This window comes from Ziziphus jujuba, chromosome 4, assembly GCF_031755915.1.
Source record: "Ziziphus jujuba cultivar Dongzao chromosome 4, ASM3175591v1".
Classification (NCBI taxonomy): Eukaryota; Viridiplantae; Streptophyta; class Magnoliopsida; order Rosales; family Rhamnaceae; genus Ziziphus; species Ziziphus jujuba.
Genome location: NC_083382.1, coordinates 2,726,266 through 2,744,501, shown reverse-complemented (window position 1 = coordinate 2,744,501; position 18,236 = coordinate 2,726,266). Strand labels below are relative to the sequence as shown.

At 33.8% G+C, this 18,236-nt stretch overlaps 2 protein-coding genes across 6 annotated transcripts; one reads left to right on the top strand and one right to left on the bottom strand.

The window, feature by feature from the left end:
- The first annotated feature begins 347 nt into the window (after positions 1-347).
- On the top strand, positions 348-8,031 carry LOC107416226 (pre-mRNA splicing factor SR-like 1). Of its 5 annotated transcripts, XM_048472843.2 has the most exons (6): positions 350-579; positions 1,296-1,678; positions 3,832-3,912; positions 5,470-5,541; positions 5,839-5,886; positions 6,787-6,925. In XM_048472843.2, exons 2-5 carry the CDS (start codon positions 1,391-1,393, stop codon positions 5,869-5,871), a joined length of 474 nt encoding a protein of 157 aa, XP_048328800.1. In that variant the 5' UTR covers positions 350-579; positions 1,296-1,390; the 3' UTR covers positions 5,872-5,886; positions 6,787-6,925. The 5 variants fall into 5 exon arrangements, 4 of the variants coding, with proteins under 4 accessions (XP_060672865.1, XP_048328800.1, XP_015880181.3 ...); XM_016024695.4 differs by lacking the exon at positions 5,839-5,886 and having other exon boundaries at positions 368-579; positions 6,787-8,031; XM_048472841.2 differs by lacking the exons at positions 350-579; positions 5,839-5,886 and adding an exon at positions 2,795-2,887 and having other exon boundaries at positions 1,551-1,678; positions 6,787-8,031.
- Positions 8,032-8,485: 454 nt separating this feature from the next.
- LOC107416225 (uncharacterized) lies at positions 8,486-12,515 on the bottom strand. The gene is made up of 8 exons (XM_016024693.4): positions 11,303-12,515; positions 10,743-10,827; positions 10,412-10,508; positions 10,242-10,305; positions 10,107-10,163; positions 9,424-9,461; positions 9,222-9,303; positions 8,486-8,944 (listed from the first exon to the last, which is right to left on the bottom strand). The coding sequence occupies exons 1-8, from the start codon at positions 12,395-12,397 to the stop codon at positions 8,855-8,857; spliced, it is 1,608 nt and encodes a 535-aa protein (XP_015880179.1). The 5' UTR covers positions 12,398-12,515; the 3' UTR covers positions 8,486-8,854.
- Between the last annotated feature and the right edge of the window lie 5,721 nt (positions 12,516-18,236).

Genomic DNA, 18,236 nt, shown 5'->3' with positions numbered 1-18,236 from the left:
CTAAATCATGTTTTTGAAAGTAGAAAACTTAAATCACAAAATTCTACAAATTAAAAATATCAAAAATATCGAAATGAATTTTATCTTAAAAAATATATATATCTACCAATCAATGTTGCAATGAATATTTAAAAATTAAACTAAATCCTAACTGTACGACATTTTAGACGGTCTATAAAATACAAAAAATACTTTTCTGATTTTTTTTTTTTTTTTTGGGGCTAAGTAATTATTTCTGTGAACTATTTTATTGCCAAATAACTTGAATAAAATTACAAAATTATGTCACAGTCTCAAAGAGAAAAATAAATAAATAAACAATTAAACGGGGCATTATTGTCCAACAAAAACAAGAGGGCTTAATTGCGATGTACATCTCCTCCCTCCACGGCCTGAACTGGAAAGCAAGAAAAATCGAAATATCCAAACGACACATACAGAGCCTCAAAACGCAACTACGAAGCGGCGTTTCTTGCTAGGGTTTTGGTTCTCTCTCGTCCTTCTTCGTTCCCATCCCAATTTCTTCCCTTCTCTCCTTTGAACCTCCATTGATTCTCTTGCAGTCTCTGTTCCCAATTGGTGCGTCACTTCTTTCTCTTCGTTGTTTCCAGCTTCCCTGTGTTTTCTCTGCGCTTTTGCTTGAATCTTCTGCCCCGCTTCTTCTTCTTCTTTTTTTTTTGTTTTAATTATTTTTGTTAATTTTTGAGATTTTCAAGTTTTTAATTGAATTTTCGAACCGATTCAGCGGTTGTAATTGGCTGTTGCTTTTGGAAATTTAGCCTATTTGCTTTCTAGGGTTTTGAATGAATTTATTTGCTGGTCTTATTTTCAGAAATTTGCAAATTGCGTTCGTTTTCTTTGCTTTGGTGTTTGGTTTAAGCTTCGTTGGTTCTTTATGTTATACAAATTTCTTCTTTTGTTGAAACGGTCTTCTCAAATTTCATTTTTTTGGTGACTTTTTTTTTTTTTTTTGGGGGGGGGGGGGGGGGCGGTGGGGGGTTTTTTTTTTTTTTTTTTGTTTTGATAGACTTAGCTCTTCTAAGCTTGATGGCTTTACTTGGCTGGGATTAATGGTGGATTTTACCCCATCCTCTCCTATTGTTGTAGCTTATCGATTACATATGCTATTGTTTCCTCGGCAATGTTATTTCTTTAATTTTGGTTTTGAATTTTTTTTTCTTAATTGTTGGGTCCTTTATTTATTTATTTATTTTTATTAATTTTGTGGGGTTTTCTTGTTTGTATTCTTGGTAAAATTCTGAATGCTAATAGATTCTTTACTTAATTCTTTGTAGGAATGGGATTGTGACACTTTCATTGCGCTTTTCTGGTAATTGCACAATTTTTTTAGTCTGTGATTGTGGGTCTGCATAATATTTCATGACCCATTATGGAGATACAGACTTGTGGAAAACCTATTGACTCATTGCTAGAAAAGGTCCTTTGTATGAACATTCTATCTTCTGACTACTTCAAAGAGCTTTACCGTTTGAAGACATACCATGAGGTTGTAGATGAGATTTACAATCAGGTCGATCACGTCGAGCCATGGATGACTGGAAATTGTCGCGGTCCTTCAACTGCATTCTGTCTCCTTTACAAGTTTTTCACTATGAAACTGACTGTCAAACAAATGCACGGGCTATTGAAGCACCCAGATTCTCCATACATAAGAGCCGTATGTGAAGCCTCATTGCTGACTTCTTATATTCTTTATGAGTTAAAAAAATAAATAAATAAATAAGTGTCTGGCCATTTCCAAAAAATTAAAGGAAAAAAGAAGAAAAGAGGAATGGGTTAATGCTATATATATGTGTTTTATTAGATCACTTGTTTATATGCATGTTTCTGAGTTTCCATTATACATGGGAATTTCATTTTTCTCTCCATTTCCCCTTTAATAGCATAGAGTCAAGATATAAATCCTTTGAGAAAAAGCATGCATGAAATCAATATCTTAATTTGGAATGTTGAAAGAAGTTTATTAAAATTTAATAAAATGCTGGCTGGATTTTATAAACCGTTAGGCTTTGATTCCTTCTGAAGCTGCTATAAAATACCAAATTTAGGACATTAGGAATTGGCTCAACTATGTGTCTCAAGCCATAAGACCATACGCTTGACAATATTATAAAGATACTTTAGGTGCCTGACTGCACCATGTAAAGATACACATCTAAGTGGAATGTCAGCGTACTATTATCTCTGGATGTGAAATGTAAGGCATGTTACACATACATGCCATATTTATGTATTATGTAGGCCTCACTATTATATTTTTGTAGTAAATTTGTTATTTCAATAAACTATTTATGTTTTTGCTATCGTGTACACTATGTTACAAATTTGTTTGTGACTAAGTGGTGTTTTAAGTTGTATATATTCAATAACATTGCTTAAAGCCTGGTTGAAATTGGTTAACAGATACTGAGATACAGCACGAACTCATAACTTCCATAATCTGTCTTATGTGGTGCTCCTTGAGTTTGTTGTGAGTATGCACATGTAAATGTTTTGTGTTTGTACTTTTCGTGCATTTTTTATTATAGAAAGACTATAAGTTTCTTAAATAAATTCTTTCTTTTTTCTTTTTTTCTTTTTTTCTGGGTTAGAGGTTGGACCATTACTCCATCATTTGCTGCCTTTTATTTTTTTTGGTTCTTTGATAAAACTTTTGTTTCCTATAAAAGTTCAGTGTTGTTGTTACTGTTGTTTTGTTTGCTTATGTACATGTGTGCACATGTCTCTGTGGATCATTTTATATGTTTCCTAAATTAGCTGTTATGATTGCTAGTTTTTCTAGCTGGTAAAGTCCCTTGGTGTGCTACACCATGGATTTGGAATTGAATCTGGTCTCAGACAGTGTTTGTGCGCTATGCAAGAGGAGGTTAGCCCTCATTTTGTTGCCCATTTATTGGATTCAGATTGACCAAAACAATAAAGATCTTGTCTCAATTTTTTTAAAAATGTTGCAACTGCATTTTGATATGTCATTTTGTTAGAATTGGATGTAATACTTGATATTGAGAAGTTATTATATAGGTTGTTGGGTGGTCCATTTGTTTCCAGTTTCTACTTCTTTCATATTAGTTCACGTATTATTTTTAACTGTCTGTCACTGTTAATACGGATTGTTTTAAAAATTAAATGGAAATTCGTGGTTTTTGTGGACAAGCATTTAAATGAAAAATGTTCCCTTGAAGAGTGGACAGAATTTCAAGTTGCGAGCTATTCCTTACTGTGTTATCGATGATATTGTACGGATATTTTTGTTGCATGATAGAGATGGATGCAGGGGCTACCAAAGAATTTATGTGCCTGTTAATGTGTTCTATTAATGGACAAAACTTGGGAATTTAATTAAATTTAATTTTTGATTTCCATGTCCTATAATGAGTATGATAACAGCATTACTTTGCTTAGCAGATAAATCCAAGTTGGAGTTTCCTTGTTTCTTTCAGTTGCTGAGACTTTTTCATTCTCACTCTCCCTTAAAACTGCCTTTTCTTGCTTAAGAGATATCTACAAAAGCAAGGTTGGATGTGTCCTTGTTCTTTTTAGGCCACGTTTTGTAGTTCCATTTTTCATGCAATCATCTTACGTTCTTTAGGGTTACATAAATGCAAAAACCAGCTTTATCTACTAAAGTGCCATGCAGTAAACTAAGGTTTCAATTACATATACTAAGGTTTCAATATATATGTAATTGCATGCGGACTGTTTGTATTCCTGCTTTAATATTATTAATGCTTGTTAATGGAGGACCTGGTTGGTTTATAATAGTTTTGGGCATAATATTTTATTGTTTTACATTTTTTATGGTGTTCGCAGATTGGATTCCTGTACTTGAGATATGCTGCAGATCCAAAGACTCTGTGGAATTGGTTTGAACCATATGTAAAGGATGAAGAGGTGTGAATAGCTGTTTTAATTCTTTGTTTGCTTGCATTTCTGTTTGCTCCCCCCCCCCCCCCCCCCTCTCTCTCTCTCTCTCTCTCTCTCTCTCTCTCTCGCATAAATTTCTTACAATATCTACATGGTTCTGAATTCAATCAATACTTGAGACATGAGGGTTTTCCCGTGTTTTACCTGCTAGCAATCCTTGAGTACTGCATATTAATTTTTCTATCTGCCTGGGAAGCAAAGCTTCATAGTTCTTCTAAACCTCTGTAAATTAGATACAATTCAACTAGGGCATTGTACCTGATTTTTTTGTCAAAATCGTTTGAGATCCATGTGGCCAAGGTATCTGCCTTTGGTACCCAAATCAGGTGTCATTCTAACCAAAATGAAACTCGGTTATTCTCAATATAACTACTTCTCTTTGTTGCTAACCATTTCTTCTTTGCTGCTGTTACTAAGCACAATGTCCCCAGTGGTCAGTCTTTTGCATCCACGAACTCATCATCTCCCTCACAATCTTTGGGGCCTCACTTTTACACTTAATTGCATTGATTTGGCTTCTCAAATAAGATCTGTTTGGATTGATTGTTGGGCATTTAAGTAGTGTTCAAAATTATATAATCTTTAGTCAGCAAGTAACTTTTTGGTTGTAAATAATTTGTTGTCAGCTTCTATGTTGCTTGGACTCAGATACGTATTAGGAGTCCGATCTGTCTCTTCCCAAATCTAGGATATGGGGATACGGCTCATAAGGATCCAAAATTTGGACATGGGTACGGGAATACTTCTACAAAACTTCAAAAGTTAATGAAGTATTACTTTTTTAATAGGTTGAGTTCAGGCAAATACGAGTTATTGTTACATAATTATGTAGACATATATGTATAAATATAAAATATGCACGTAACTATTTAATTACATTTAAGTTAAAAGAATAAAATATTTAATTCATGTGTATTATATCAAAATTAAAAATAAAAAAATTTAAACTCAAAAGAATGAATAATATTTAAATTAAACGTAATGTTATAATGACATCTATTTTAATAATATTTATATACATGCTATCTTATTTTTAAAAAAATAATTGATCAATTAATGGTTGTTTGAAGTATACGATAAAAACAAACTCAAAACTCTTAATGAAGTATATCTAAATCTCTTACTTCAAGTCCCAATTTGTCTCTTTTTTCCTTCTCTTCCCAGCTTCCCAGTCAAAGCCGTGCGCAATATGCCATTACCTTCACCAAAAAAAAGCATTTGAGTGCTCTTTGTAACATATGCCGTATCCTATTGTAAGTAGCCGTACCTGAGTCATATCCAATACCCATGTCTGTGTCATGTCGACACAGATATTTTGGGTGAGTCTGAGCATCAGATGTCAGCTTATTATTTTTCATTTCAACTCTGTGAGTATAGTACTGCTTATTTTTTGGAATCTGTAGAAAATATTGACAGATGGTCTGACTAGAATTATATTTTAAGTACATGCACAGAATGTTATAATAATCTTAATATTGCTTTTTTGGAACTTTTGAATGTCTGAGGATTCATATTTCTTTTCAGGAATTTTCTCCTGGATCAAGTGGACGAATGACCACAATGGGTGTATATGTGCGTGACTTGCTTCTTGGACAGGTTAGTTGAAATCAAATTCGAGCATAAATTATTTATTTTGCCTAATATGATTCCTTCTTTTATTTGCTCTCATTTATATATTTTATTCTGTTCCGCAAGTAAACTAGATATCATATTAAAAAAGTGTACAAGATTTTTGTTCAGTCTCCTGCTATTATCAGATTGAATATTTTTCCACTATGACCATTCTTACTCCTATTGTGGATGATGGTGAACTACTGTTATTATTTGTGTTAAATTAAAGATGATGAAATGCCACACTAACCATTATTTCCTAATGCAAATGTGCCATTTTAGGGACAAGGAGGGGTTCCTCCTGAATGGTATTGACCATTGAGTAAGAAGGTATTGTCTATTTTGGGCAAATGCTTGAATTCTTTCAAGTATTAGTTTGCTAAAGCCAATCATTATGTGCCATCGTTTTCGCTGTTTATTTTTTAATTAATATTACAGTGAAGCAAGGTGGATTACATTTTCTACTGTAAGCTTTTGAAGTTTTTTTAGCTCTTAGAGTGAATGTGTTTTCGATAGAAAATTATATACCAAATTTTATCTTCTATCTATAAAAAGTGCTTGCGAGTTCTAAGTGTGTTTTGAAGTTTGCTCAGAGTCAATTTCCAGTACTTAAGAGACAGTCTTTGCATTCCTGATTTTCTTTTCACATGCACATGCTAAACTGTTTGAGAGTTATTTTTTCTGTCTGTTGATTATAAAGCTTATTATCCAAACACACACACACACACACACACACAAATTTTTTTTAAATAAATAAATAAATAAAAAATAATAAAAAATGTAGAGAGTTCAAAGCTGTAATAGATGAATTTACATTTCTCTAAGCCTAATGTCAGGATTACCTTTATGTACTGTTGATGCCTCTAGTGGATAATAATTGGTTCAATACCAGTCTGAATGAACCTCCTTATGGCCCTAGCAGGAATGACGATAATATTGACTTGCACACCAATTTAGAAAGAAATTAAAATGTTCTCTTATTAAAGCTGGTGAGACTAAAATGTTATCGACAATAAGGAGTACCTCATGGCTCATGTTGTCTCTGATTTTGTTATCTACATTTCATTACTTTCTTATATGTTCTGCAATGGTTGATAGTCCATTTTGTTTGATATAATATAACTGAGTTTTACATCTGGTACTTGTATATTTTAATTTTAACTACATGCTTTCATTATTGTTATCCTTGATGGTCAAAGGGAATAATCTGCTTTGTTGGTGCTATTGCAGTATTACTTTGATACCCTTTTCCCACGCATCCCTGTACCTGTAATGCGCCAAATTGTAGCTAATCTGGAGAAGATGAAGCTCCCTTCCAAGCATATGGGTGTGACGGGGGAAACTACACGACATGGATCCGATGATACTGCCCGTCGACCCCCTTCTGTGAAAGCTGCTCTTTCTGTTTCTTTTGGTCAGCGTGCTCCTCATCGTGCCTCCACGAGGGACTCTTCACCTGTTCGTCGTACCGTACCGCCACCACCACCACCACCTTACGACAGATCCAGCAATGATGATGTACGAAACCGTCGCAGTCAGAGCCGTGAATATTCCGAAAGAGAATATGCAGACAGGGATAAGGAAAGGGATCGAGATAGAGACAGGGACAGGGACAGGGAGAGGGACCGAGATCGATATGATCGTGACAGAGACAGAGACAGAGATAGGGATAGAGAAAGGTACAGGGAGAGGGAGCGAGATCGAGACAGAGACAGAGATAGGGATAGAGAGAGGGACAGAGACAGAGACAGAGACAGAGTCAGGGACAGGGAAAGAGAGCGGGAGAGGGATAGAGAACGTAGTTATGATCGTGATCGTGGTTCCAAATATGCAGAGAGGGAAAGCCGGAGAGACTATGAGAAGAGTAGTCGTGATGATGGTAGGCATTATCGCAGTAGGAGCAGGAGCCGCAGTAGGAGCCGGAGCTGCAGTCACAGTTTGCAAGCTGGCCTCGCACATCATTCAAGCCCACCAAAAGATGTTAACAATGAAAGGACTTCGGCATCTAGTAATCTAGCAAAACTTAGGGACCTCTATGGTGATGTAGCTAACCCAAAAGGGGATTCTAGTGGAAATAGGATGCCCAGGAGCGATAATGGGGGTGAAGAGGTGATTAGACTTGGTGGTTCTAGTTGGAAATAGTCAAAGAGAGGGTTTGGGCCTTTTTTTTTTTTTTTTTTTTTTTTTTGTTTCTTGGATGTGTCCATTGGTCTTCTGCAAGGATGGCAAAGTGTTTGGACCGGAATCCATACGTCTCATTGAATATTTGCCCATTGCTTACTCATTCTGAAATATGACATAGCCATTGATGAAGAATATCCTGTTACACTATTGCATGTATATTAGATGTTTTTCAGTACTAAATTTTTGAATTTTATTCGGTGCATAATGATTTCGCAGCTGTATCAGAGATGTTTGTATTATTAGGAGTCTACTGTTAATGGAACGGTTCAAAAGTACCCTAACTTTGGATTATCTTGAACTTTCTGTCATCTTATTTTGCTTAGCAAGGTGAGGGTAGCTTTAATAGGCAGAGTAGCAGATAAATTACCAGTGCAAAGCTATTCTGGGAAGTGTGTCATCCATTTCCTGAACGAGCAGATGGTTCAAAGTTCATATTTTATTTATTAACTATTGTCGGGAAGAAAGAGATGGTTGTTAGTCGGTACTTGCAAGTGTCTTAGGACTCCAATTTATTTACCAAATATTTGAATATTAATTGAAATATTTTTTTGTTGGCTTGCGTTAAATCAATTTTTATGCACAACCAGAGTGACAGTTTAGAACCAAAGTATCCATGACGGTACCGTATTTCGTTTCTTTTATCCCTTTTCTTAACTTGTTCTACCTCTAAATGTATCCATATACTTTCATATTTTATGTTTTGAGAATGGTGAGGTACTGAAAACATAATATCTTCACCAACGAATAGACTATGAATTATTAAGATTTTTTTATTCAATCATATTTAATAAGCGTTTCTTTAATACAAAAAGGGTTTGATGCCTCAATTAAAATATTAAATGTCTAATATTTTTCTATTTTAGATTTAGAAACATTTTCTTATACGTATAATTTCAAAAATAATACTTTTAACAGCATTTTTTTTTTTTTTTTCAAGTGCTACTTCACAAAAATGTTGTGGATAGGTAAATAACACAACATAGAACTACTTTTACAAAATCACTACAAAATAACACGCCCCTAGAGACTAACAACATCTTTTCATTTTTTCTTTTTTCCTTTTTTTTTTTTTTTTTTTTCTTTTTTTTCGGTGAATAAAACTAACGTCTATCGATCAGAGTGCTGAGATGAACTTTTGAATCTTTGCCTGTGCCCGCTCCTTCTCTTCCAGTCCATCCAGATCACCTATGTTGTCATGATATTCCTGTGGGGAATGTTTAATATAAACAGCATTATACGCACAAGAATAGAATAGTCTTACAGATATTAAACGATGTTAGCTGGAAACAAATTTTTAAAACTAGCTAGTTAGTCTTCATAACTAGCATATGTCATATACAGATATTAAGGATATGTTAAGTCCGGGTCCTTGAATAAAGGATCATGCAAAGAAGCCATTAGCCATGTGGAGAATGTTTAATAACAGCAGACCAATCTGAATTGACAAGTTCATAAAGAAAGCATCAAGAAAGCACATATACCTGAAGTATATCCTTAATATTCTTCTTGGTGAGTTTTTGCTGCTTCAGAAGTAGTTCAATTCGTGCTCTCATTTGAGCATGCCTACAATGAGGAGAGAAAAAGAAAAAGATCCAAAAAGAAGAAGAATTAAGCTGTACATCCCACCAAGACAGAAACTTAAAATATGGTCATGTGCAAGTGTAATTTTGATGCAGGACTTACTCGGAGCACCAAAGATGACCCAGAATAATAGCAATCAACTGCCAGATCAAAAGCTAAGAGGTTAGGATAAAAAAAGATAACGAGATTTTGATGAATCACAACATAGCATGGTCAAATATTTCTGATTTATTACAAAACTCAATTAAAACTGTATGAAACAACTTATTTCATTAGAATGGCCCTTATACTTATAACTGGACTTTTATGTCCTAACCTACCACCGCTTTGTTTCTTCTATAATTTTCCCTTTTTAATTAATAAAATTTTATGCATGTTTTAGCAAAGGTGTGCATCAACCTTGAAAGTAGAATACAAAGATTCCATTGCATTTTAGCACAACACAAAGAACTAAAATGTCCATGCATAAATCAATATGAAATAATAATTTGTTATAAGCAATACATATGTTTAAAAGACACACTTATTGAAAATGTGAACTTTGATATTTCAAGAATTTAATGAGGCATCAGATCCTTAAAGAATTAAAGTTCTTCTTTGGTGAATCCTCAGACCACAAGTTCAATTTTATTTTATTTTACTTTTCTTTATTTGGCAATTCCACTTGAAGAAGCTAACAGAATAAAAGGGAACAACATTTAAATCATTCCACCAACCCACATATGTATCCACAGACTTTCAAAGTAAAACTGACTGACGAATAGATTACAATAACAAACTCAAACCTGAAGAGTGTAAAGCCCAGATTCTAGCCTCCGGTTGTACTTTTCCTCTTCATCCATCTGCATTATATTACATATTAGAAAATATAGTAATTTAAGAAGGTGGAGGATAATGAATTAACAAGAAGGGTATATTACCTCTAAATAATCAAGTTCAAGCTGCTTTATCCGCTCAGTTTCTGCTTTAACCCTTTCAGAATATCTAATCAAAAGATAACAAAATCAAAACTGAAAAAGGAAAATGTAAACTAACAAACTATCATTTTTTAACTGACAAAGAAATTTAAAAAATAAGTGAGCAACCACACCTCAAATAGAGTTCCATAAGCCGATCTATCTTTTCACATTCATTTTCCACAAACTTGCTAAGCAATCTTTCCCTTCTAGAACCCCTCATTATTCCACCTGGAATAGGAAGACACATCAAAATGACGTGTAATTTTCAGTAGCTTAGCATACAAAGGCAAGGACAGTAATGGTCTAAGGGATAGCTTAAGTCTCCCTAATCTATCATAACAAAACAAAGCCATTCAAGGTAGGAAAACTATGACTTTACTAGCCTGCTACTCCTAAAGCAAGGTGGTCAACCACATAGCTGGTACTATGTATAAAAACACACAATTTTACTTGCCTGCTTACCAAATAAAGATGCAATCAGAGAGACAATACGCTCTTCCAACTCTTCTTGATATCGCTCTTTCTTGTTCTTCTTATTTGTGGGAATCTACATTTTCCAAATAAGAAATGTTAATATCTAGCTACATTAGATCATCAAACGAAAAATACAAACAGAATTCTTGACTTCCTAGTGCAAAAGTCATAGAAATTCAAGGTTGACATTAGTCATAAAAACAAAACAGTTTGATACTAAATTGACATCCAAGAGGTATTTTTTTAGCTATTTTCTATATATAACACATAAAACGATCATTTATTTTTGCTCTTCCAGCATGTAAAGGCTATCTCCATTAGTCTAAAATGAAACTAGATGCAACTAAATGTCTTTAAAGCAGAGGCTCTCTATGAAAACAAACAAAAAATGCAGTTCTTCCCGTAACATTTTCATCTTCATTTTTTTTTTTAAATTATTATTATTATTATTATTTTGGTTCTAAAAGTTGAGACTTTACATAATGTTTAACAATGTCAATTCCTATATCTTCAAAACGAGCACAGCATCGGGAAAAAAGGTTACTTGCCTTACCCATAAATGCAGCAAATGCGGTCTTCAACCCCAAAACGTCAACAAAACGTTCACAAGCCGGCGGGTACTTGGTCATAGCAAAATCAAGCGCTCTAATGGCCGACCCATAAGCCGATTTCTTCTGCTTCATGATAATAATCATCAACTCCACACCTTCAGCCTTCACAAACCTCTCTTTGTTCTCCAACGGCATCAACAAGCAGCACAAAGAGTCAAACAGATTCTCCAACATCTCGGCCTCATCCGGGTTCTTTGGATCCTTAGACTTGTACATGGCCACCGCCTGAAGCAACACATCGACGCCATTCATCTGCCCAAGCCTCTTCTGGTTGGCCGTGCTGCTCTGCAGCAAAATCGCCAGGATTTCCGAAGCGTACTGCTTATTGCTGTCGAACTCCCTAACCCTAATCTTCCCCAGAAGCCATTTAAGCAATTTGGTCCTCTCGCAGACCATCTCAGCGACGGCCGGTTTGACCTCGATCAGATTCTCGATGGTAGCGAGCGTGTTGTAAACGGCCGCCATCTCGTCGGGATCGGAATCGGAATCGGAAAGCCGGTGGAGATTCTGAACCAAGAGCTCGAGGACGTTGTTCTCCAAAAGGGCTTCGACGAGAACGACGGCGGGCTCGTCGTTGTCGTCGAGGACGTCCTCGTCGGTCAAGTCCTGAAGCAGCTGAACGACGTCGACGGCAATGTCGGTGTTGTCGTGGCCGAGAAGGTTGAGGATGGAAGGGATTGCGTTTAAAGCGACGAGGTCCGGATAGAGCTCGGGTCCTCCGGCGAGTACCTTGAGCTTCTGAAGCTCCTCATGGAGCTCGATTTCGGAGTCGGCAAACCGGTCGGGTTGGTTCGGGTACTTGAGCCGGGCCTCGATGTTGTCCTTGAGCCGGCGCTCGAAGGAGAGGACTAGCTTCTTTAGGGTTTTGAGGTCCAGCATTTCAACTGCGCTTTGGGATTTCTCGATGGCTTCCAGGAGAGAGAGGTCGTATCCGGCATCGTTTCCGTTCGATAGACTAATCGACGGCGACGGCGATACGACGTCGTCCCGTTTGCGTTTCGCGGCATGGTTTCTAGCATCGGGGACTTCCATTGTCGTGTTCGGTTAAGTTTTAGGGGTTCAGTATTGTCTCTACTCCTGACAAGTGAACACCCCCAAATGGTTTTTGGACGCTATTGGCTATGTTTGGCTGCAAGCATATCATATAACCCGACCGATTCATGTGTTTGGAATGAGAAATGCTGAAATGAAATAAGTTAATTAATAATATTTTTCTTTTTCTTGTATTTGAGTTAATTATTACGTAATAAAAAATAGTTATTAGTTTTTTTTTTTTTAATTTTAGTTGTCCATTTTATTTATCAAACCTGTTCATATATACATATATGTATATTAAAACTTATTATTGATTTTTTTTTTTTAATCAACAGCATTTGCACATACGAGTTCTAAATGAAAAATAAAATATAAAAGAGAAAAAAAATAAACTCTTTGTACGTAATTTGATTTTTTTTTCCAATTATATGTAATTTACTTATTTTAAATATTTCTTAATTTGTTTAGTTAATAATATCTGTACTTTATTAGACATGTCACTTAATCGATCAACAACACAGAATCTGTCTTTATATATAATTTATTTTTTAACAATTTGCACCATAAATCTAGATGCAAAACAAGTTTAAATTGGACAAAAGAAAGAAAAAGTATACTAGTAATTCTTCTTGGAACATAAAAACAAGTTTCTGTATAGTCCTAATTTATTTGATACAAACATGTTACAACCGTCGTTATTATCATGTACTTGTACAATCAACAATACAATTTAAATTACTATAGAAGATGGTAGCTTGGCGAAAATAAATATGATAATAAAGCAGGGCGGCTTTTTTTTGCCTCATTCTGCCCTTTAAAATGTGCCCCATCGCAACCTTGTTTTCTCGCTTCAAATGAAGCGGTTGAAGCGAAATGGGGCAAGGATTCCCCATTTAAAAAAAGAAAAAAAGAAAAAAAAGGGACCTAGTGGGTTTCCCCATTTATATATAAAAAATTTAAATTTAATTTTTCAAATATATTTTTTATTTATTTCACATAAAAAATATATTTATAAAAATATAGTATATAAATATAATGTTTATAATCATAATATGATTAATATCGTAAAAAGTAAATATATATATATATATATATATTTAAACATATATACATAAATGAGGTGGATACGGGAAGGGAAGTACAATCCTCATCGAGGAATCCCCTCCCCATTAGGAGTAGGTGCCCGTGGGGATCGAGTTGTGCAGGTTGCTTTACCATCTAAAAATGGAAAGAAGCCGACTCATATTCATATTTATAGGTTCGAAAATCAAAGTTTGACTTTTGATAAGTTTTGTTATTGTCTCATATGGTCCTATACCATTAATCCAAATACTGAAGTTAAGGTTCGAATTTTAATAAATCTATTACTATTTTAGATGGTCCCATATCATTAATACATTTGATATATGGCTTCAATCTTATGTTTATGATATTATCATGAGATGTTTTTTTTATTATATATAGTTCTTTTTATTATATATATATATATATATATATAAGACAATACAATTGAGATTTATGCCGTCATCTTGTGGCTAGGAATTTCCTAACACATTATTCAGTCTTTGTTTTTAGGCAATTTTTAGATGGTTTGTAAGTTACACTTTTATAATCAGTGCACTGTCTAATGGCATGTGCCACACATGCATAAAATTGTGGATATTCAGCTATTTTTGGAAGATTAAATTTCTCATATCAATAATGGCTAAAGAAAGAGGGAGGATACTCTACTTCTACTGCTACTACTATTTAGATAATCACAATAATTAATCCTATAATGGTCATCAAAGCCCCATTGGAGCCAACTATACCATCCATGATTTAATTACTCCCTATCTCTTCACAAATCTTGAGTTAATTTCTTGCATAAGATATATTATTAGGGTGTATAGAAAATCATACATAACTTACATAGACTTATATGGCCCTCTTGAGTGATACATATCTTGTCTAAAAATGTTATTGAATCTAAATTTAAAGTAGTCTAGGGATGTAAATGAACCGAGTCAATTCAAACATTAGTATTTTCAAATTTAGCTCGTATGATTTTAAAAGTGTTCAAGTTTGAATTAAGCTTACAAAATTTTGAAATTACTCGTTCAAGCTTGCTCGGCTCATTTATAAAATGCTTGAGCTTAATTCGGGTTGATTCATACAATAAAAAAAATTAAAATCTTCATTTTTGTTTTCTTAAAATAAAAATTTTAACATTAACATTAATAATTAATAAATTTAATTTATTCTATAATTTTTTATTATTAACTTAATTATATTTTAGCGAGTTTATAAATTTAAATTGTAAAAATTATTATTTATGCATTATAAATATTCAATATGTTTAAATTTAAAAAGAATAGTTATTCATAAGAATAAAAAATAAAAAAATGATTGATAATTCCTATTTATATCTTTGGTAAAAATATTGACTTAAAATCGATGTTTAGCTTTTATAAATATTTTTTTTTCCAAAAATGTTCAAATTTGGTAAAAATTAATTAAAAATATTAACATTAATAATTGATATGCTTAAATTGCTACAATGGTATTCAGTTTCTATTTCTTGCACTACGAACAAAGATCAATATACCATTGTAGCAATTTCTCTTGATTTATACAGATTCTCTAAACCCAGAAACCCCTTTTACAAACTCTCTCTTTCTCATATATCATTCATCTAGAATGATCCTAATCAATACCAAGAGAAAGGGAAAAACATTGAGCAAGAGGTTACAAGAAGAAAGCGAACAACAAGAAGAGCAAAGTGTTTGATCGAAAACTGATAGCTTATGTTACAGCTTCTCTGTTTCTGCAGTCATACTTCTTTTATAAGCTTAAAAAAAAAACAAAACTGATTCTTGCAGAGTCATCTATCCAACCCTTTAAGTATAACAACATCTTTTAATGGCTAAAGTTTATGTATAATAGCTATTGACTTTGACTTTAGCCTCTCAATTGAATCACAACCGTAGCATTGATGATAAACTTTATGGTTTTCATTTTCCTTCTTGTTGTTCCCCTTGTATGCAGGCTGAGGAAACTCTAGATCGTCTTTTTATTTCTTGTTGTTTTGCTCTGGCTACATGGCGTTTTGTGAGCTCCACTTTCGATATTTCTTTCCTACAAGCCGGTGTTCTATTAGATTTTATTTGTGTTGCCATTTATTTCTCTTCTAGTTCACAAGTTAAGAATTTGTTGCGAGCTGCTGTTTTAGCAGCCCTTTCCATGATTTGATATTGTAGAAACCAGCTTAGATTTGGCGCTCAACATGTTTCTTTGGCTCATGTTTTTTGTTTTGAGGTATGGTCTTATCGGGAGGCTTATTCTCTTCAAACAGGTACTATGTATAATTCTTTTGATGAGTTGCTGATTTTACGCAACCTCAGGGTGTCAAGTATTGTTGCTAAGGCGCCAAAGATAATACCAGTTGCTTTAATGGCTCCTTCTCCTGGTTGGATTGAACTCAATGATGGTGCTGTTGCTGGGAATACTGAGTGGGCGGGCTGTGGTGGTATTTTTCGGACTTCCCGTGGTTTCATTAAGAGATGTTTTGCTTCTCCTCCTGGGGTTCTATTGGCTCATGAAGCTGAAATTTGGGTGGTTATTATTGCTTTAGATTTGGCCAGGCAGTATAATTGAGATCATTTGGTTGGAGTGTGATTCATCATATATTATGGGATTGAGTCAAGCTTTTTCTTTGGTTGTTCCATGGTGTCTCAAGCTAAATGATCGAATTGTTTAGAGCATATTTCTTCAATTTCTTTTCGTATTTGACATATTTTTCGAGAAGGAAATCAAGTGGCAGTTGCTTTGTCCAAGAAAGCTATGGATTTGGATGACTTGCGATGGTGGTTCCATCTTCCTTAAGAGTTTTTGCATTTTCATTTTACTGATTCATAGGGGATCATTGTTATCGCTTTTTGCTAATTCAAGCTGGTATTCTTTTTCCTATGGGGGATTTGTCCCTTTGGGTTTTTTGCCTCCACAGGTTTGAATGAGGCCAGTAGAAGGGTGTGCCATAAGGCTGTATTTGTTTCTCCTCTCTATTGTATTTTTATTTTGTTTAATGCATTTATCTTTTGTTTGCTTTGTTAGTGAATGTGCCAACCGAGTTGAAATATTTTCAATTACAAGGCAGCTTTAGACACCTTCTTTCTGAAAAAACAGTGGCCAAAGCCACTTGGCTCTGCCCTTGCAGAGATTGCTAGATTATAGTATCTGATCAAAAAGTAAGAAACACTGTACTGTTTTTTGGTGAATTAAGAAACACTATATTGTACAATTAATATAATGTGCCATAGTTTAGTTGTTACAAAAGTCTCTGTATCTTATTGTTATTTATAATACAAAAGAATTTCGATTCAATAAATTAATGGAATATAAATACTATTAATTCTTCTTGCAATCATCATCACAAGTTTTTATATAGTCTTTCCCTAGATCCAAACCTGTTACATTGAAAAAAATATTGACATTAATCAAGAATTTTATAAATCATAATATATATAATCTACAAAAATCATATATAAACTACACAATGATTGCACAATTTATTTTATGCTTATAATGTTTCTATTACCTGATACGAAATTCGTGTTCATCATGGAATTCTCTGCACAACCAAAAGCACAATAATCTACACCATCTAAAAATTGTTTAAAGCATTCTTCAGATTTCTTCTTTAAACAGGTTTCATTAGGTTTGTAAGTGAGACTCCACTATAATCAATGCAACTTCTAGTGGCTTTTGCCATACAAACATAAAATTTAGCATAATCAACTATATGAGGAAGCTCAAATTTTGTATCCATTATAGAGGGGAAGAAATATGGTGAAGCATAAACTGAGGGATAGTGAGAGAGGAACAATACCCTGCGTGTAATATTACTGAGGCTATCATTATGATCCATCCTATCTTCATCACAAACCCTCTACTTCTACCAATTATGTAACCATGATTTCAGAGTTTATTAGTCTCTCTCTCTCTTGAGAATTTTTAGTTTTTAATCAAGTATACAAAACCGTAATTTCTATATATTTATATATGTGTGTGTGTATATATATATATATAGAGAGAGAGAGAGAGAAGAGAGATTTGAAGTTAAATTATTGATATCTCATATGCTTAAGATGTTAAAGAGTTGAAAATATTATTACCAACAATACATACATGTTGGTATATATTTATATATATATTTGAGCCAAAAAAAAATATATATATATATACCAACATGTGCACTTGAAGTTTATTATGGATGCTAACGTTTTCAGTAAGTATCATCACTTTGAAATAAATTCTACATTTTGTTTAAATCGACGAATGCTTTATTTCGAAACTAAGAGCCAATATACAATATAGTAATTTATTTAGAAGTGCTGATTAAGTTTATATTAAATCCTATTTGGCACAGCTTTTGAAATGTTACTTACAATTTTTGAGATCTTTAAATCAAAATCAGTAAATTATATCTTTTAAGAAACTAAAAATGTGAAGAAGTAGAATAAAGTAAAAAAAAATTGTAAAATTACAATAGTTGGGCCAACCCAATGTTGTTAAGTTTGATCGTGTTTGACAAACAACATAAAATGGATCTGGGCTTCTAATCTTGCAATCTGATGGAGAGTGGCTCAAACTAAAGAATTATACTAAAAGCCCATAAAAAACACCATGGTGATACATTTTAGTGTATTGTTTTTCCGGTATTAGCCTCCTCAAGACCTCGATAAAGACAAAAACCACTTTCATTCTTAATTTTCGATTTTTGTCCCTTTGAACTGTTCATTACAGACCGAATTTCCCTCTAAATCCTTTGACATCTTGTCAATTCCAAAGAGAATTT

Bases quoted from the DNA above. Each gene is read 5' to 3' on its own strand.
- LOC107416226 (XM_016024695.4), top strand. From the start codon at position 1,391: ATGGAGATACAGACTTGTGGAAAACCTATTGACTCATTGCTAGAAAAG. The intron at 1,679-3,831 runs GTATGTGAAGCC...TGGTGTTCGCAG, and splicing joins ATTCTCCATACATAAGAGCC to ATTGGATTCCTGTACTTGAG. The intron at 3,913-5,469 runs GTGTGAATAGCT...ATTTCTTTTCAG, and splicing joins CATATGTAAAGGATGAAGAG to GAATTTTCTCCTGGATCAAG.
- LOC107416225 (XM_016024693.4), bottom strand. From the start codon at position 12,397: ATGGAAGTCCCCGATGCTAGAAACCATGCCGCGAAACGCAAACGGGAC. The intron at 10,306-10,411 runs GTGTGGTTGCTC...TCTTTTGATTAG, and splicing joins CTTATGGAACTCTATTTGAG to ATATTCTGAAAGGGTTAAAG. The intron at 8,945-9,221 runs GTATATGTGCTT...CATTCCCCACAG, and splicing joins ATATTAAGGATATACTTCAG to GAATATCATGACAACATAGG.